This window comes from Lasiosphaeria miniovina (assembly GCF_030549165.1).
Source record: "Lasiosphaeria miniovina strain SMH2392-1A chromosome Unknown B0T26scaffold_1, whole genome shotgun sequence".
In the NCBI taxonomy this organism is placed as follows: Eukaryota; Fungi; Ascomycota; class Sordariomycetes; order Sordariales; family Lasiosphaeriaceae; genus Lasiosphaeria; species Lasiosphaeria miniovina.
Genome location: NW_026848220.1, coordinates 563,213 through 580,193, shown reverse-complemented (window position 1 = coordinate 580,193; position 16,981 = coordinate 563,213). Strand labels below are relative to the sequence as shown.

The 16,981-nt window shown below is 56.7% G+C and overlaps 4 protein-coding genes across 4 annotated transcripts; 3 read left to right on the top strand and 1 right to left on the bottom strand.

The window, feature by feature from the left end:
• Positions 1-739: 739 nt before the first annotated feature.
• Positions 740-1,664, top strand: B0T26DRAFT_745149 (uncharacterized protein; the record flags this gene model as incomplete). Its single annotated transcript, XM_060444520.1, has 2 exons — positions 740-1,335; positions 1,427-1,664. The coding sequence occupies 2 exons, from the start codon at positions 740-742 to the stop codon at positions 1,662-1,664; spliced, it is 834 nt and encodes a 277-aa protein (XP_060301931.1).
• A 6,667-nt stretch (positions 1,665-8,331) lies between these two features.
• Positions 8,332-9,302, top strand: B0T26DRAFT_669505 (uncharacterized protein; the record flags this gene model as incomplete). Its single annotated transcript, XM_060439061.1, has 2 exons — positions 8,332-8,776; positions 9,106-9,302. The coding sequence occupies 2 exons, from the start codon at positions 8,332-8,334 to the stop codon at positions 9,300-9,302; spliced, it is 642 nt and encodes a 213-aa protein (XP_060301930.1).
• Positions 9,303-10,284: 982 nt separating this feature from the next.
• B0T26DRAFT_669504 (UEV domain-containing protein) lies at positions 10,285-12,254 on the bottom strand (the record flags this gene model as incomplete). Its single annotated transcript, XM_060439060.1, has 6 exons — positions 10,285-10,575; positions 10,606-10,904; positions 11,218-11,386; positions 11,606-11,844; positions 11,924-11,969; positions 12,084-12,254. 6 exons carry the CDS (start codon positions 12,252-12,254, stop codon positions 10,285-10,287), a joined length of 1,215 nt encoding a protein of 404 aa, XP_060301929.1.
• Positions 12,255-14,165: 1,911 nt separating this feature from the next.
• Positions 14,166-14,896, top strand: B0T26DRAFT_736122 (uncharacterized protein; the record flags this gene model as incomplete). Its single annotated transcript, XM_060443285.1, has 3 exons — positions 14,166-14,354; positions 14,430-14,621; positions 14,846-14,896. The coding sequence occupies 3 exons, from the start codon at positions 14,166-14,168 to the stop codon at positions 14,894-14,896; spliced, it is 432 nt and encodes a 143-aa protein (XP_060301928.1).
• Between the last annotated feature and the right edge of the window lie 2,085 nt (positions 14,897-16,981).

Below are 16,981 nucleotides of genomic sequence, written 5' to 3'. Positions count from 1 at the left end.
TTGCATGTAACGGTTGGCACACGTCCCCGCTCCTCGCAAATCGAATTCTGCCCCGCGCATCGTCTGATTGCGGTGTCTGAAGCGAAAAGGTGGTGTGGGTGGCCCAGTAGCCCTGTTTTGGAGACATGCCCGCACGGCAACTCGGCCATCCGCAGCAGCAGCTAGAGCCCCCGAAGCGACCACTTGCAGGCAAGCTGCCCACACCCCCCTCCACTCTTCATGTGGCCCCCCCGCAGACTCGGCCAGCGTCGCCAGCTTGGCGTATTAAATCGTCGTGGCTTTAAGCTTTTGCCAAGAGCGGTCGCTTGCTGGGCTCTTCTCCGCACACCTACCACTGCTGCCGACCTCGACGCCCCACAACCGGCCGTTGCTAGTGTCTGTGGTCTGACGTTGGCGGCTTCTGCACCGATTTCTACATGAGATGAAGTGAGCGGCCATTGTTGAGATGAAGTGAAACAGCCCAGTTTGTCCACAACGGCCTCCTCGCACTAGCTGGATCCACGTGATCGGCTATTAGTCTCGTGCTTTCTTTTTTTCTTTTTTTCCTGCTTTCCCCGTCGTCAACCCGTTTCCATGTGAGCGGTGCACACACACCTTCGCCGACCGTGGCCATCTTCCCCTCCTTCGTCTCCCCGCTCATCCTTGCACCACAATTCGCACTCATCCTTGCACCACCACTCGCGCTCATCCTTGCACCACCATTCGCAACTCGCAAGTCACACCCTCACTGCCCACAACCATGGCGGTCATCGCGTCGCGGGTGACGGGCGAGAAGACCGACGAGCACGGGCTGCCGGCGATTTCCATCGCGCTGTGCATCCTGACGCTGTTCGTGCTTATCTGCTTCATCATCTTCCGCTGCCGCAAGTGGTCGGCCAACGAGGGCCCCGACGCAGCCCCCTACGTGCTCGCTCCCGCGGACCAGGCCGCTGTCGTGGTCCTGCCTCTCCGCGAGCGCCGCGCACACCCCACAAACCCCGTCCTGCCCGTATCTGCCCTGGACGAAGTCCCCGTCATCAAATACGGCGCCCGACAAGCCCAGCTCGACAAATTTGCCGTGTGGCACGCGGACCGTTCCGACGATGAAGAGGATGACGACGACGACGACGAGAATGGCGGCACGAATCCCGCATCCCGCAAGGCGGCGAAATCAGAACCCCCACCGAAATCCCAGGCCAAAGACCTCGACCTCGACCTTGAGAGCGCCTGCTGCGCCGTGTGCACCGACGGCTTCGGCGCCGACGACGACGTGCGCGTGCTGCCGTGTCGCCACACGTTCCACCAGGCCTGCATCGACCCGTGGCTGCTGAACAAGGCCGCGACCTGTCCGATCTGGTAAGCCAGCCTAATCAGCCCGGACACCGATAAGATATGCAGCCTGGTGTGGAAGAAAGAAAAGACTCTAATACTCCTGGAATATCTGCAGCAGAATAGATCTCTGCAGAATGCTCAAGGTGGCGCCGGCCATGACGACACCTGATAATCATGCGGCGGCCGACTACTACGACGCACAGCACCCGCAGCCCATCGAGATCGCGTCGTGGCCGCCCGGCATCGTCCTGCCGCGCCGCGCGCCGCGTCCTGCCGTTGCTGTCGCAGCCGATTTCCAGGAGGCCGCCATGGCGGTGCCGGAGCGTCCGCGGCCTGTGCATCTTCAGCTTTAGCTTCGGGATCAGCGTCGGGCTCAGCGTCGGGCTCAGCGTCGGGATCAGCGTCGGGATCAGCGTTGGGCTCCAGTGCCATCATCAGGCTTCAGTGCCAGTACCAGGGCTGATTAATCGGTATGGCAATGCGGGAAAAAACACGCAGCAGCTGGCAGGGGAGCTGCAGAGGTTGACTACGAGAAAACGAAGTTACCGACGGCCCGACTCGGCGGGCTGTATATCGGTGATGCGGCGTTTGTTTGATTGTCTGTTGTACGGCGTTATATACCCACCAACACACTCGTCCCCCTACCTTAGTTTGGGGATCATCTGGGGAGTTTATCATGGCTGGGAACGTCTGGCGTTGCTTTTTGACACCTTCACGAACTATTTTCCCTTAATTATACCCTCTCGCGTCTGTCTGAGATTGCAACTTTCTGCCTTATCGTGGTGGAGGGTAATACATGGCGTTTTCAATGCGTGATAGGTCAGGTGAACAGAACAACTAGTTGCTTGTCTTCATTTGTTTGGTTCATGTGGGCTGCATAATTGTGATGAAGGAGGGTGTACGGAGAGGAGAAGAAAATGCTGTGCCTGTCCCTCTCTCATGGAGTGTTTGGCCGACAGTTGGGCCAAGTCAGTAAGTCGGGGGTAAAAGCTACTAGGGCGCTGTCACTGAATCTACAACCGACGGGGGTTTGGGGACTGCGTTCGGTGTGCGTTCGGTGCGAGGAAAGAGGGATCTAGAAGCAGAGGATATGCCTCTGTTTGTGAACCACGTGTTCCGATACGGCAATCGTAGTGCTTCCTGGAAGATCTTGGAAGATCTTGGTTGCAATTCTGGATCCACGGTGAATGTGGTGGCCGAACCAAAGATAGCTATTCATGCTAAACCGCTTCTGTGAACCGCGGTAGCCATACATGGCCCGAACAGTGCAGTATTGCATGACATTACTTGTTACTGAACGCCCTATCACTTGTTAGATTTTTTGACAATTGTGATTTCCCCGATCACCAAACATATTTTAGTTTTGTGTAATGCCTAGACCCTGGGCCAAAGTTCCGTCTAGTCTATCTAGTTATCAACCAACATACGCAATTAATTAACATGCTTTTTAACAAGATGCAAATCTTATCACAGCCACCCCAGCTCACCACTCCCAAAGCCCTGCCAGGAGCTCAGAGTCTAGGAGCCATGACGAGGCCCCGGAATCAGGCGCAGGGGCATCAAGGTCGTGTCCCGGTAGCACCGGCTCGCGCCTCCGGTACCGCTCCCAGGCAACCGCCCACTCTGGCTCGAGCTGCTCGAGCCAGGAGTCAAAGGCAACGTCGACGTCGCCATACAGTAGCCGGCCCTGGCGGATGCCCTTCCAGCCGTCGACGGGCGCCTTGATGTGAGCGTGGCCCTACGGGCACACGTCAATGTAGCTAGCCCTCTCATTTTTACCTACACGGGCATCTGCCTCCGCCTCAGATGTCCCATCACCGATCCCAACCCCTTTGGCTCTTTCAACTTCTTCCGAATGGCGTAGCAGTCTCCGCACAGAGTCACATCAGTGCAGTAATAACACAGGAACACGGGCCCGGTGTCAAAGGTCTCGAGCACGTTCAGCCGCGAGCGGGCCACGCGGTAGGCGGCCTCGAAGCGCGCGCGCCGGGTGGTAGGTCTGGTGGTGGTAGGGCTGGTGGTGGTAGAGCTGGTGGTGGTAGGGCTGGTGGTGATAGGGCTGGTGGTGATAGGGCTGGTGGTGGTAGTGGTGGTGGTAGTGGTAGTGGTGGTGATGGTGAGGGAAGGGTCAGCGGCGCCGAGGAGCGACTGTGTTAGTGCGGCGTCGTTGCGGAAGGCGTGGGAGAGCGCCATGGCGATGCACGTGTGTTTGTGGGCTTCGCTTGGCCATGTGTTATTGTCGTTGAGTGTGGACGTGGATGTGGATATGTCGGCTACCGCGGCGAAGTCGGCGTCGCGGATGCCGTACTCGTTTAGTTGCGCCGGGTTGTAGCCTCCGGGCTGGGTGATGGTATCTTGCACTGCCTTTGAGATTTCGACGACGGCGAGGCCCGGGTACTGAATGCTGCATAGAGCGTGGTGGGCGAAGCGGAACGGCCTGTAGGCCTGATGCGGATGCGAGGCCTGCGCCCAGTTGCCGATGTGTGTCTTGGCGACGGCCAACAGCAGCGCGTCGCGCGTCGCCAGCGTCGTGCGGGCCCAGTCTGCTACCGCAGCAGCTCTGGACTCCCCTTTCTCTTTAAACTCGTCTTTGACAGTGGGTGTAGTGTTTATGTCGGGCTGGAGCGAGGCGGCGTGCGCGGCCAGGGCTACTAGGTTGGCGAGACCCCTATCGACCTTGTCGGGCGTCGAGCCGAATATGCTGCATAGCGCCTGCTCGTCCCACGTGTCGACAACCTCCTCTAGCCGCCACAGCGCGCGGTTCTTGTTGCTGTGCAGGAGGTCGAACAGCGCGCTGAGCAGCGTCGCCGTCTGTGCCCCTGACAGCTTGCTGGGCTCGAGCTGGACCAGCAGCTCGGACCACGACTGCGCTGCCTGCTTGGCGAAGTCGTCTTGGGCTCGTCGCCGGGGGTCGTCTTGTTCGTCGTATTTGCTTACGCTGTCGTCGTCTTCCTTGTCGCTGTGGGCGTCTCTGTCCTCGTCTCCGTCGTCATCTTCACCTTCGTCATCTTCATCTTCATCTTCATCTTCATCATCTCCATCTTCATCGTCTTCGTCTTCATCGCTTTCGCTTTCATCTTTATCCGCACCATCCCCCTCCTTCTCTGTCTCTTTGTCGCTCTCGGCCTTCTCACTAGCCGAGTCGATCGGCGGCCACTTTGCCAAGATCTCGGTGGCCATCCTTATCACCTCGTAGGTTGCCACGTAGCCGGGCAGGGGCAGGCTGAGCCTGAGCGAGTTTGTGTCCTCGCCGCCGCCGCAGAAGTGCTCGCGCAGGTACTGATCCTGGAACGAGAGGCTGATTGCCGCGTCGGGGCCGTCTTCGTCTGGGAAGTAGTCGGGCTCCTCGTTGGGGTCGTCTTTGCGGTCCGAGAACGTCAGGATCCTTTGCATGTTAATTGATCAGTTTCAATATTTCCAGGTATCGTCCAGGAGTACCCACTTGGCCAGCCGGATGGCCGCCTCGTCCTCGATCTTGAAGCTGGCGCCGAGTATGTCACTGAGAAACACGCGAGCCGACGACAGACTAGTCTCGCCCTGGGTGTAGGCGAGCCACGCAAAGAGATAGCCGAGCTTGCTCCTCTCGCTCTCGTCATACAGCCGCCCGCCGCCATCGAGCAGCTCGTTGTAGATGGCCGTGGTCGTGTCCGGTAGCTTGTCGAGCGACTTCTCCACGAGCCGAGAGCTGGCTATCGAGTCGAGCCGTCGGACGACGTAGTCAATGTACACGAATCCTAGATTCCCAGTGTCAGCCGCACTTTCATTAGAGTCACTCACCGGCAACCTTGCACGGATAAAAGATGACCTACAGTCGGCTTTCTTCGTGATCTTGTCTGCAACATCCGCCTTGAGCCGCGGCGTCAACCGGCACAGCCGCTGGTACAGTAGCCGCTGGTACAGTAGGTTCGCCAGCGTCGTCTTGTCCATGCCGGCCTCTCCGGCAATGCAGATCAGGCTGTGTGCGCGCGGCTGCTGCTGCTACTACTGCTATAGTAACTCGTCCTCACCCCCCTGCCCATCGCTGCTGCTCGTCAGCCAACCGCATCAAGCTTTGGCCAACAGCGTGCACGCCGCGCACCGTGTCGCGCACGTCGGTCGCCATGGCCGCCGCCCGCCGACGGCCGCCTCGACCTGCACGACGAGCGCCAGCGTCTGCATGTGCGTGGCAGCTTCCAGACGGCCGATGGCGGCGAACACGGCGCCCGCCATGTCGGCGGCGGTGGTGGGTTCGTGGGGGCTTAGGCCGGCGGTCTCGGCGGCGGTGGCGGCCGGCGGCTGGTGCGAGAAGAAGCCGGTGACGATTTTGAGCGTCGTGGTGTTGGTGAGATTGATGTTAGTTTGCTGCTCGTGCTTTTCGAGCTCGTGCTTTTCGACCGCCACTCGCCAGAGCACTGCGAGCTGCGACGGGACGGCACCATCTGCATTGCGCTGAGATGGCTCCATTGCGAGATTATGAGAGGAATTTCGTGTGCAAGGTGGAAAGTCTGCATCGCTGAAGCGTGGTGTTGGTGCCTTTTTAACATGACGAAGAAAAAAAGAAAGCAAGAAAAAATAACATGATTAGGTGCCTGGACCAGTCAAGGTTGGGTTGGTTTTGGGATCCATGCTCTAGGGACGGAATGTGATATTTGGCATAAGCATTAGCAGCCGTGTTCGGGGTGCATGAGGCGACAGTTTCTCTGCTTTCTGGTTTGCCCTGGGTTTCTTGACGGTTCGTCCAAGTTTGGCTCAGCCTTTAATTCGAAGCAGTAGTACGGAATACGGTGTGCCGGAACGGGCACGGGTACCTAATCGGGAAAGCTTGGCAGAGATACTTTGACTGCTCGACTCTGAGGCAGATCCTCTGTTGTCAGAGATGGCAGAGGCTTTTGTGTGAGGTCCTGTGGGGTCTGACCAAGCACCGGCTCCTGTGTCTTGTTGGGAGTCCCTTGCCTGAGAAGACGCTTGAGCCTCTCGCTGCGCCGAGGTGTCTCTAGAGAGTATATTTGAGACGACCTCGGCTTTTTAGCTGTTCCGGCTCCTAGAGGACTAGGAAACCGAGTAATAAGCCCTGGCGGAATGATCGGAGAGCGCGACGGCCCCCCTGTAGGCCGTCCACGGCGGTTCCGGGAATTGGGGCTCCGAGGCGGAGGTGATCTGCTGCGGGACCTACCACGCGACCTGCCGCGTGACCTACTATTCCGTTGTCTAAGTAGCTTGCGGCGGCTATTACGGTTGCGCTCCTCATCCTAATGCGTATCCGCCGTCTGGCCGGGAGCTAGCTCTTGTAGCTGACTGGCTGGACGTTCGCCTATATACTTGCTTGGGTCCGCTAGTATTCCGAGGGGCTGGGCCGCTGGTGCCTGGCTGGGCGGATATATTTGTGGCCGTCTCGACAGCTCTTCCCCAGCTGTTTCGGTTCTTGGGGGGCTAGAGACTGGAGCAGCAGGATCGGGAGGCCGGATTGGAGATCGCTTCGATGGTCCTGCTTTCGGTTGGCGATTGGTATCCTCATCCTAGGGTATTGTCGTCTGAGACTGCCGTGTGGGGTCCTCCGTCTGATAGAGTACTAGCTCTTGTGTCTGATTGACTGGACGCTCCTCTGTAAACGTGCTTGGGTTCACTATCTCGGGGGCCTGGGGCGCTTGGCTCGGCGGATATATTTGCGATCGTCTCGACGGCTCTCCTTCAGCTGGTCCGGCCCTGGGGGGCTAGGGATTGGAGCTGTAGGACCAGGAGGCCGGGTTGGAGATCGCTTCGATAGTCCTGCTTTCGCCCGGTCTGACCTTTTCAAGGGATCAAAACGGGAAGACTTCGTACCTTGAATAATGTTGCGGTTGGTATCTCGGGGTATGTTTTCTGTCGTCTGGGACTGCCGTGTGGTGTCCTGTATCTGATCGAGTACCGTCTCTTGCACCGGAACCTCGTATGCGAATAGGCCTGGATTCTGTATCACGGGGGGCTGAGGCGCTTGTGTGGAATTCTGTGGAGGGTGGATTGGGGATTGTCTCGACGACTCTTCTATAGCTCCGGAGGGACTAGGGATTGGGGGCCGGATTGGAGACCGCGGCGGGCCTCCTTTGGGCCGTTCCCGGCGATTATGGGAGATGGGACTCCGGGAGGGGAATTTGCTGCGTCGCTTGCTATCCCGCCGTCTGGATGGCTTGTAACGGTTACGACTGCGATCTCTCCTGCTAATTGTGTTCTTGAACGTGTCGGCGAACACTGACTCTCGTATGTCCACGTGCAGCGTCGGATCAAGTCCTGACGCTTGCGTTTTACTGGGCTCAGGTGGATTTATCTGATCGATAATCTCTGGTCCTTGGGCTTGCCTTGGTGACCACCCCTGCGGGGATCCCTGTGTTTGGTGGGATCCTAGCCCTTGATTGGGTGGGGGCTCTCGTTGAGAGGACTAGCTTTGTGGCTGCAAAGGAGGCAGGGTCTCGTCGACCTGCATCGCTTCCTCGGGTGGAGGTGCGCCTCGTGTGGGCGGGTCCTTGTCGTCGACCTCCGTGTTTTCCTCAGGGAAAGGAGGCAAATCGCTTGGCATTTCTGGTCCGTCTATCATGTACGAACACGGGCCGAAGAAGGCTTCCATGAAATCCTTTTGTACGAAGGCTGCCGTTACTTCCTCTCGACCATCGGTCTGTTAGAGGTTAGGCAGGAAGGCGTCGCGCTGCAAGTCGAGAAAATTCCGAATAGACGGCTTCCCGCCTCGCCAATCCTTTGCTCGTGCATCCCAATCCAGATTCCAGTCCAGCGGACGCGGTGGTGGAGGTTCTATCGCGAGTCCGCGGCTGATTTTGGCCGTGCGAAAGCCATGTTGTCTCGCTCGGGCCCGGAGCTGAAAGACATACCAGTCAATCCTCGACAAGTGTCCTGAACTCATCCACAGGCAGCCGCGATGAGTGGTACAACAGCAAATTGGACACAAATGATCGCCGACTAGGGGTACGAGGCAGAGGCATCTCCGCCATTCGTCATGTCAAAGGTAAACTCAGCCTGCCTGAGGGATGGTCACCGAGCCAAACCGCGAAGAAGATGGACAACAAGCCGGTGATGAACACTAGCCCAGAAGAAGGCGGAGTGCCACCCCCATCGAAAGCAGATCCTGACGACAACAAGGGCGACACTTCAAACAATAGGCGATTGGACGGCTTATGCTTCTTGCGGAAGCGCGAATCCACGTTTCTCCTCAAGGGATCTATGTGGACGATACCAAACAAGACGGTCAACCCTCGCCAATCGTTGACACTTGCAACCCCGCCCATCACGAAAACGACTTCTTCATCGTCGGGCGAGCATGTTGGGAGCGCTACGGCCGCCGTGGCTTCGTTACGCTACGTCAGTCTGGTACTGCCCGGACACATCCTGCCGACGTTCAAGAGCCATGACTTCGTCCAACGTGGTGTTGATATACACAGCCGCAACCGCATCGCCAGCTCGTCCAAGCTCATGAAATCTCAAGGCCGTTCCAGTGCTTACTGTCATCGAGATATAAATACGTATGGTGGTATTGTTGCCGTATCGCCTGGGAAAACTCCACCAAGCCCGGTAGTCGCCAAAGGAAAGAAACGTGGGGCCATTTCAAGAGACCAAGTGAGATTCAGGCATCCAGTACCTTGAGTGAAGGCGTCAAAACCACAAATACAAAGCGCGCGGCGGCAGCAGCAGCAGCAGCAGCAGCCGAGAGACTCAGATGCCGACTCCGGGAAAGTCGCGCAACGACACAGTTGTTGGAAGACGAAGGGGAGACCATAAACGCGACTGCCACTAGCGAAAGTAGCAGTTAATGCAATGCTAACGAGAGGGCAGATGTGGCCGCAGCCACCCAAGGAGAAAGAACCAGCGTCACCAAAAACAGCCCAGGCGAGGCGAGGCACAGTCACGAGGAAGAGGATATTCTGGTGGCGACACCGCACTGTCGCCTGCAGCATCCGCGGCCCGCGCGGATGGTCAACTTGGCAAAATTTGAGATGACTGAGGGTGAAAGATCGGAGGGAACAAGCTGAGACGCTAAGCTCTAAGGCTTGGCCGTTGTAGTTGTGAGTTTTGTCCACCACTTGACCTAAACCATTGGTATTTTGTACAGACTGTAAAATGAACTGTTAGGGCCTCTTTCACTAGTTGATGGGCCAGTGGGAAGCTAGATCAAACCCCCGCTCGCGACTAACAGCACCCAAGGAACTCATCGGAAGGATTTTGTTGTCGTTGAGTCAATGAAAGGGAGCCACGCTCCATGTTTTGGCCTTTGTGTGGGCATTTATTACTACTTTAGTTGCCAGCGTCATGTTAGTCCAGTACAGAGTTATAAACTGTCATGGTATTATTCATTGATCAGAGCTGACTTGGGGGGCGCTACATCCATATACAGCCTACAGAACTAGGTGTTACGTGACTAACAGACAGCGTCAATATTGTCACAACATCAAGGCTACTTTCGAGGGTTGCGTCATCCAAGCACCAATGGTTGGTACGAAAGATTTAGATCTGGAAAAAATGAGATTGAAGGATAAAACAAAAAAATAGCTTGCCTCTCGGAGACTGGAGCTGCCATTTCGTGTCCCCGTCACAGCTCGTAGCAATAGCACTCTAGATGGCATTTTCAGGTTTGTTCTCGAGGAGACACGCTTTGTTGTTGTCTACCTACCTGCATACCTTACCAAGACAAAACTCAGCTAGAGTTTGACCTCGATCGGACGTCATGGCCTGCCTCCCAAAAGAACACGGATGACTCTTTCCAATGTCATAAATCTACTTCTTACCCATGACAATTGGACATCATTTTGAACCGCTCCCGAATAGAGACTCAAGTTCTATCGTGTGGTGCCTGTTCAAGACTCTCTACTCACATTAGTGAAGACGATCCATCTTTATCTTCTATCTTGGTAGATACGCAAGGCACTACCATTCTACCTAAGGTATGATTGATGCCTACCAATAAATCCCCAGCCACAACCTTTACCAGCCCACAAGAACCAAACCGTGCGACCCTCACGCCGCCTCAAGCCCCATGCCCTGCCCAATCTTACGCTCAAGCGCCTTCTTCAAATACCATTCCCGCGCCAAGCTACGCGTCGTCTTGGCAAACGTGGCCGGGGCGATACGGCCGCGCTCGACGGCGCGACCAAGGACAAAGATGGCGTCAGCGGGGGAGCGCTCCTCAGCCACGACCTCGTAGAGCTGGTTACCGACGACGGTGGGGGGGACGAGCAGCTCGTCGATGTTGGCCTCGGGGTGGCGCGCCGAGCTCTCGATGATGGCGTCGGCCTTGCGCAGACTGTCCTACAAGATCGCCGTGTTTGCGCTGAGCACGGTGGAGAGCTGGCCGAGCTGGGCCGACTCGCTCTGGAGGTTGTTGGCGGCTGCTATCATTGCGTTTCGTTGGGCTTGAAGACCGAGGAGAGAGGCATCGTTTTGGGCGCGCGCGTTCTGCCGCATGTCGTAGAGTGTCCGGGCGAGCTGGTGGAGGAGCGCATCCTTCTCGGGGTTCGGGGGAATAGGCGGGGGTGAGACCGACGACGTCGGGGGTATTGTGAGGGTTAGGTCGTCGTCTATAAGATCGGGAGGGGGTGGAGGCGGAGGAGGTTGTGGCTGGGGAGGCAGGGTCTGAGCTGGGACCATGGTAGGTTGCCAGCTAGGTAGCGGCGTGCCGTAGGGTTGGGGGGCCGTAAAGGCAGACATGCGTCGTGCATCGTTCATTGCGAGCTGCTGCTGGGGGCCTGCTGGGCTTCAGCTGGGCACGGGCGGAGATCCAGAGTAGGGGGCTTCAGCTGGGCGAGGGGGTCCTGACGGCGAAGAGATGGGCGGATGAGGAGGCGGTTGCCCTTGAGGCTCATGTGGTGGCAATGGTGGCGCTGTGTCGTAACGAGATGTCGGTATTCTTGTAGGTGGTTCAGGGGAGGCCTCAACCCTCCAGACCTATACTGATTGGGCGCCCGGCCATATCCCGGTGGCAGTGGAGGAACTGGAGGGCCGGCTGACTGCGATGGCGGCGAGGAATGCGGTTGTTGGACACCGACAGGCTGGCCAGGTTTCGGAGGTGGCGGGGGTGGCCTTGCGGCATCTTGGCGGGCGAGAAACGGAGTTTCGGAAACTGGGCGAGAAGTTAGATCGGGCGGGAGCGGAGGGACAGGTGGCGGCGTGAGTTTTCTTGTTGAGACGGGGGTGGCCGGACTTGCTGTCGAGCGATAACAGGCGGCTCCTTGGCGAAGACGTCGCGTACTATGGCTAGAAAATCCAGAATGGTGGACTTCTACAACCCTTTGTAAGCTTCTCTTTCGCTGCCATGATACCAAGACAAGCCCAGACATACATCCCAGAATGTAGACCATCCGACGACATATGGATGATAGACCTGACCCTGGGGATCGACGTGCTGGCCGGGCCGCACCACCATGCTATCGGTCGGGGTCACGTAGACCAGGGGGGCATCGCGGGGATAGGCATGTGGCACCCATAGCGATATGGGGAATCGGTACGTCGTACCGCGGAACAGGACAGGTATTGTTCCCGAGAGATGCAAGAGCAAAGCAGAGGCGCCCGTCGGAAACGCTGCCACTCTCGTCAGTCATGGGTCGGAGGAGCCAGCGCAGCGCTGATTGTGGCTGGAGGAGGAAGGCAGCAGGCGTACTATAGACATCGGTGCGGGACGAGAGCGAAGGATACTGCGATAATGCCTAGGCCACGTCGTTGTACGTCCGGTTGACATCGTGATATTCCTGCGCGCGGGGCCGGCAGCAGGAAAAGGTCAGTCAATGTCAATATTGGGGGTTGCTATTTGCGAGACTTACGCTGGTCAGGACGCTGTAGAGCCAGTTCAACACGTGCTGCTGTACAACCATGTTGACGAGGTGTAGCGGCGTCTTAGATGCTATTGCCGCATCGTTCGGGTGCTGTGAGGGCATTGGAGCGTCGTCGACGGTTCCATCAAAACGCTCGCCAAGCCTCCATCTGTCGCTCATTGCTTGGCGAGGATGAGGCTGGCTTCCAGGTTGGCTGTCGAATTAGGGAGATGCGGCCGACGTTGCCCACTTGCTCTGCCTGGTGAGCTGTGCCCCACCTACTCGGTTAATCGCGAGGCAAAACCTGAGATGGGCTGATGAAATACCCATTGTTGTAGTGCACAAACACCCGAAAGGGCCACTGAAGAAGCACGTGTGCGGCAATGGATCATCGTTTAAGCCCTCACACACCGTAAAAAAATAGCGTTGCTGATGCATCCCGTCAGATGCTGCAAAAACTCTGGATGTGAGCGATGTCGGGGCTTGGAATTTGGCGCTTGTCAGTCCAGCCCTGCTGCCCATTGTTTCAGCGACTCTGTTTTACGAAATGGTCGAGGCGCAGACATGTTCGATGCGCAACGCCCGGCAAAAGGCTGAAGCCAATCGCCATCAAGGTCGGAGGTGGCTCGGGAAGGGTCCTAGGGCCCATTGACAAGGGCGACCTCTTTGTCACTGCGATATTTTCCCACTCATGGCCTGGGTTCCTTGGTTCCCCCCGTCCCCACCACGACAGGCAAAGGGTCAAAGCCAAATATATTTTAGACACTGCTGGATCAGTCAAGGCCAAGGTTGAAGCTTGGCAAGATGGAACCTGAGGGGCGACTTTTTTCTCTCTCTATGCCGTTCCAGATGCTGACCTATTATTAAGACGATTTTGCGCCTCCCAGCATCAAGTCCCACCCACTCCTCCTACCCAGATTGCTCCGACCTATCCTCACATAATGGGTTGTGTCCCGGCCACTCTTTCCATCGCCCAAGCTTTCTTCCTCTTTAACCTCACAATACCTTGCATTTACTTATGCTCGTAATCCAGTAGAGAATTCGCACAGCTGAGGAGTATTACAGATTCACTTCTGTTTACTCCTTGCGTCAGGACTTGAACGCATGGCCCACCAATTACCTCACTCCCCTTTAACCTTAACAGCGGCACCTGCGCTCCGACCCCCTGGTCAATAAAAAAAAGACGTTTTTTTTTGTCGTAGTCAACTGCTTTGGAGTTGTAAAGCAAAAAGCTCGGGCGGCTCTGTGTCTATCGTTTAGTTCAGATCAGACGGGAGTACCTCAATCTCCCATCGCGTCGAACCGCATTGTTCCCGACGTCTCGAGCTCAGCATGTTGCCGCCTATCCCAAGCTTGGCCGACTATGGAATCTCTCCAACACATGGCTTCCTCCCTGAAGTCCTACCGTTGACGAGGCTCCCGGATCCGTACTACAACAAGTGGGAGGCTGTGGCAGCGAATCTCCAGTGTATCGTTCTCAGCAAGCGCCTGCGAGGAGTCATCGATCGCCTTCCCGTTCTCTCTACCATCGGTCTGGAGCATGAGGCAGAATAGCGTAGAGCATATTCGCTTCTGTCCTTTATAGCCCACGGCTATATCTAGGGCGGTGATAGTCCTAGCGAACGCCTACCGGCTTCCATAGCAGTTCCCCTGCTAAAGGTGTCGCAACACCTCGAGGTGCCGCCCGTCGCCACCTATATGGCCGTCTATCTCTAGAACTTCAAGCCGCTATTTATGGACGAGGATATCGATAATCTCGAGAACCTCGCTACACTTAACACATTCACTGGCTCTATAGACGAGTCGTAGCTTTATCTCGTCTCCGTGGCTATGGAAGCCCGCGCTCTGGAGCATCTTTTGGCAACCCGACATCGAAACGAACCTGGTCAGTCCCTGGCTCTCCTCCATCTCCCACGTCCTCAAGCCCGTCCTAGAGTCGCGTAACCGGGCCAGCTCGCCAAAGTCTTTGCATGCCGCCGACCTCGCACAGCATCGTGGTGGCTGGGCGTCTTTCTCCCGGGTGATTTTACTATTCTACAACGGATCGCCCGCTATTTAGAAACGCTCGACGAGCGTTGGAATTTCGGCTATATGTCCCTTCCCGACACTACTGTGGCCGCCTGGACTGGGTCCCCTCAGTCGTTCCTCGACGACTCGTCGTCGAGTCCGTACATGTGCTCGGACGAGCCTATTTCAAGGTCCAACGTACTACGACATCGCCACAATTTCCGCCTCCAGGACGAGTCCTCCCGTCCTTTGTCCTGGCGCCCGTTTGGGTACGTCGCCAGGGAGTTGGCAGAGCCGGATCTCTGGCCCTGGCTGGAGCGCGGACACGTGAGAGAATACGTCCACTAGGTCTGGTGGATCAAGACGACCAAGGGTTTGGTTCAGGACGTCCAGCTCGGCTTCCGTAACGACACGGGCAGGTTTATCCCCAACGTCCCGGACCACTTGGGAACCCTCCACGGTCACGGGCGGATAGCCGCGAGCGAGGTGATCAGGCTCGAGGCGTCGCGAGACTCGACCGTCCGCATGCTGAATTTCTGTGTACAAGACGTCAGAGGCGGCCATGATACCTGCCTCCTGGGCGTGGTGGCGACGGCATCCTACCCCTGGCTCAAGTACTGGGCACGCCTAGAGTAGATATTGCGCTTCCAGCACCACCGTGCGGGCCAATCCCGAGGCTCAGGGCGTTCGTATGGGCGTCTGCGATCGAGTTGCTTTCGTCGCTGGGTAGATCAAGCCGGGCACCTTCTATTATTATCGAACAGAACACGCCGCTGAGCTTGTTGTCGCGCTTCTCGTGCTACGGGTCTACCTAGGTAGCTTGTAATCTCTCGGCACGGCTACCTACTCAAAGGGTAAGATGATAACTAGACGGCGAAGGCAGCGGAGTACGTCGTCTAGGGCGTTCACTTAGGTAAGGTAGTGTAGGAGACGCTACGGTCCGAAATTTAGAAGAGCTTGTCCAAGTGATTCTTGGGTTGTTGTCCATCGCGAGTTATCACCCCGTCACTGGGAATCTTCCCACGGCTTGCCAGACACTCAATGGTCGAGCTTCTAGCTAACCTGCTCTTTCGAATGTATGCCGCATTTGGGTCTGAGCTGCTTATATTGGAATGTAAAATACCTCAATAGTCACCCCCGACAACACTTTTTGGCCAAATCCGTATCAGGCTTGAAAGCTGAGCAGGAGCTGAGGCGCACTGAGCATTGCCCTGAGCCAAGCTGAGTTCTAGGGATGTCTCGGTTATACTTGCCGTGACTAAACTAATCCCAATTTTGGGACACCAGCCCACAACTTCCTATCACGGCTCAGTGAACGTAAGGAGACAGGGCTGCAGTAATCATTGCTGAATTCGTAGAATCTAAAGATGAAGAAGGAAGCTATGGCAGAGACCGCGCAGGACGCGGGGAAATAGGTGGTTGTGGGCCACGTGCCACGTCATTCACGGGCTATGCAGTGACAATTATAGTACTCGGCCATTCGTACCCTAACGAATACAAGTTTATTACAAACCACTCGACTGTTAGGGTCGTCTGTCTGGAAGGGAGCACGGGCTCTAAAGAATGCTGGGGTTGGTAATTATGAAGATAGAACAAAGGGCAAGCTCCTATCGCACGGGTAATACAGTCAAATTGGAATGCCACCAAAGTTTATGAGTGCAGTGAATGTGTATTGCTTGCTTGCAGAACCAAGCAAGAACTATCTAAGACCGTGGGTACGGTCATCGTATTTATTTAGTTATGGCGGGCCAGTAAGAGCTGCGCTCTTACTTGCCCGACAGGAAGGAGCTGCCTGGCGCCGGGCACTGGTAGCGTGCCGGGCCATTTGCCTGGTGCCAAGAGCCCTCTTGGCACCGGGTGTCACGGCCGGCTTGGAATGAGGGCGGAACTCCTCTATTGGGCGCTATAGACGAAGATTCTAAACTAAAGAGAAAAAGGAAAAGAAGCTCAAAAGCCTCCCCTCGCGAGATTCTTCCAGGGCGTCTCAAGGTGGGGCTCTGGCCGAGCTTCCATTAGCCAGTTGTGTCACAATCTGGACAACAGGTCCACGGAGCTAGGCCCGGCCTAGGATTGTGGGGGTCTGGACGGCAGGTAGGAGATGACAGGAGACAAGGAGTATCGTGCACAGATTGCGAAAGACAGGCTTTCAACACACAACCAATGTATGCTTAACCAGATGCATTGATAGCTGCAGAACCGTTCTCCAGAGAGAGCGTGCTGCCAGCTCCTATATAGAACTATGAGCAACCAATCAGAGTTCCTGCCTTACATGCTCAGTCGTGCTCAGTCCTAGACGCACTAATCCCCACTGAGCTCCCTGCTCAGTGCGCTCAGTGGGTCTCGGCACTGATCCTACTGAGCTCAGCCATGCTCAGTGCACCTTGGCAATGGCCCCACTGAGCACTCCCTAATTGGATGCACCTTCTCTTAGCGAGAGCCCCACCCTAAGTGCCGTTCCAGCCAATCCGCAGCGGGTGGGCAACGCCCTTTGCACCTTTGAACCAGGATCGTAACAAGTTGGGTGGATCCCTCTGGCTGGTCGGGTGGATCCACCCAACTGGCGTCTGATTAGTCAGAGCGTCTGGGAGGCCTGGAGGACCAGGCCCCCACACCGGGCACCGTCTGATTGGCTCTCGAAAAGCGGGGCCCCCAGTCTTGCCTGAGGCGCCTGCCTTCTGCAGCTGGTCCAGTACGAACCAGGTTCGTCACACGTTGCTCTGTTGCTCTCATTGTGGGGACACAGAGCACATCGCTCTGTTCTCCACACGACAGGGCAACTGTGGGTCCACCTGCTCTGTTCTCCACACGACAGGGCAACTGTGGGTCCACCTGCTCTGTTCTCCACACGACAGAGCAACTGTGGGTCCATCTGCTCTTCATCGACGGGATTGGCCGGGGCG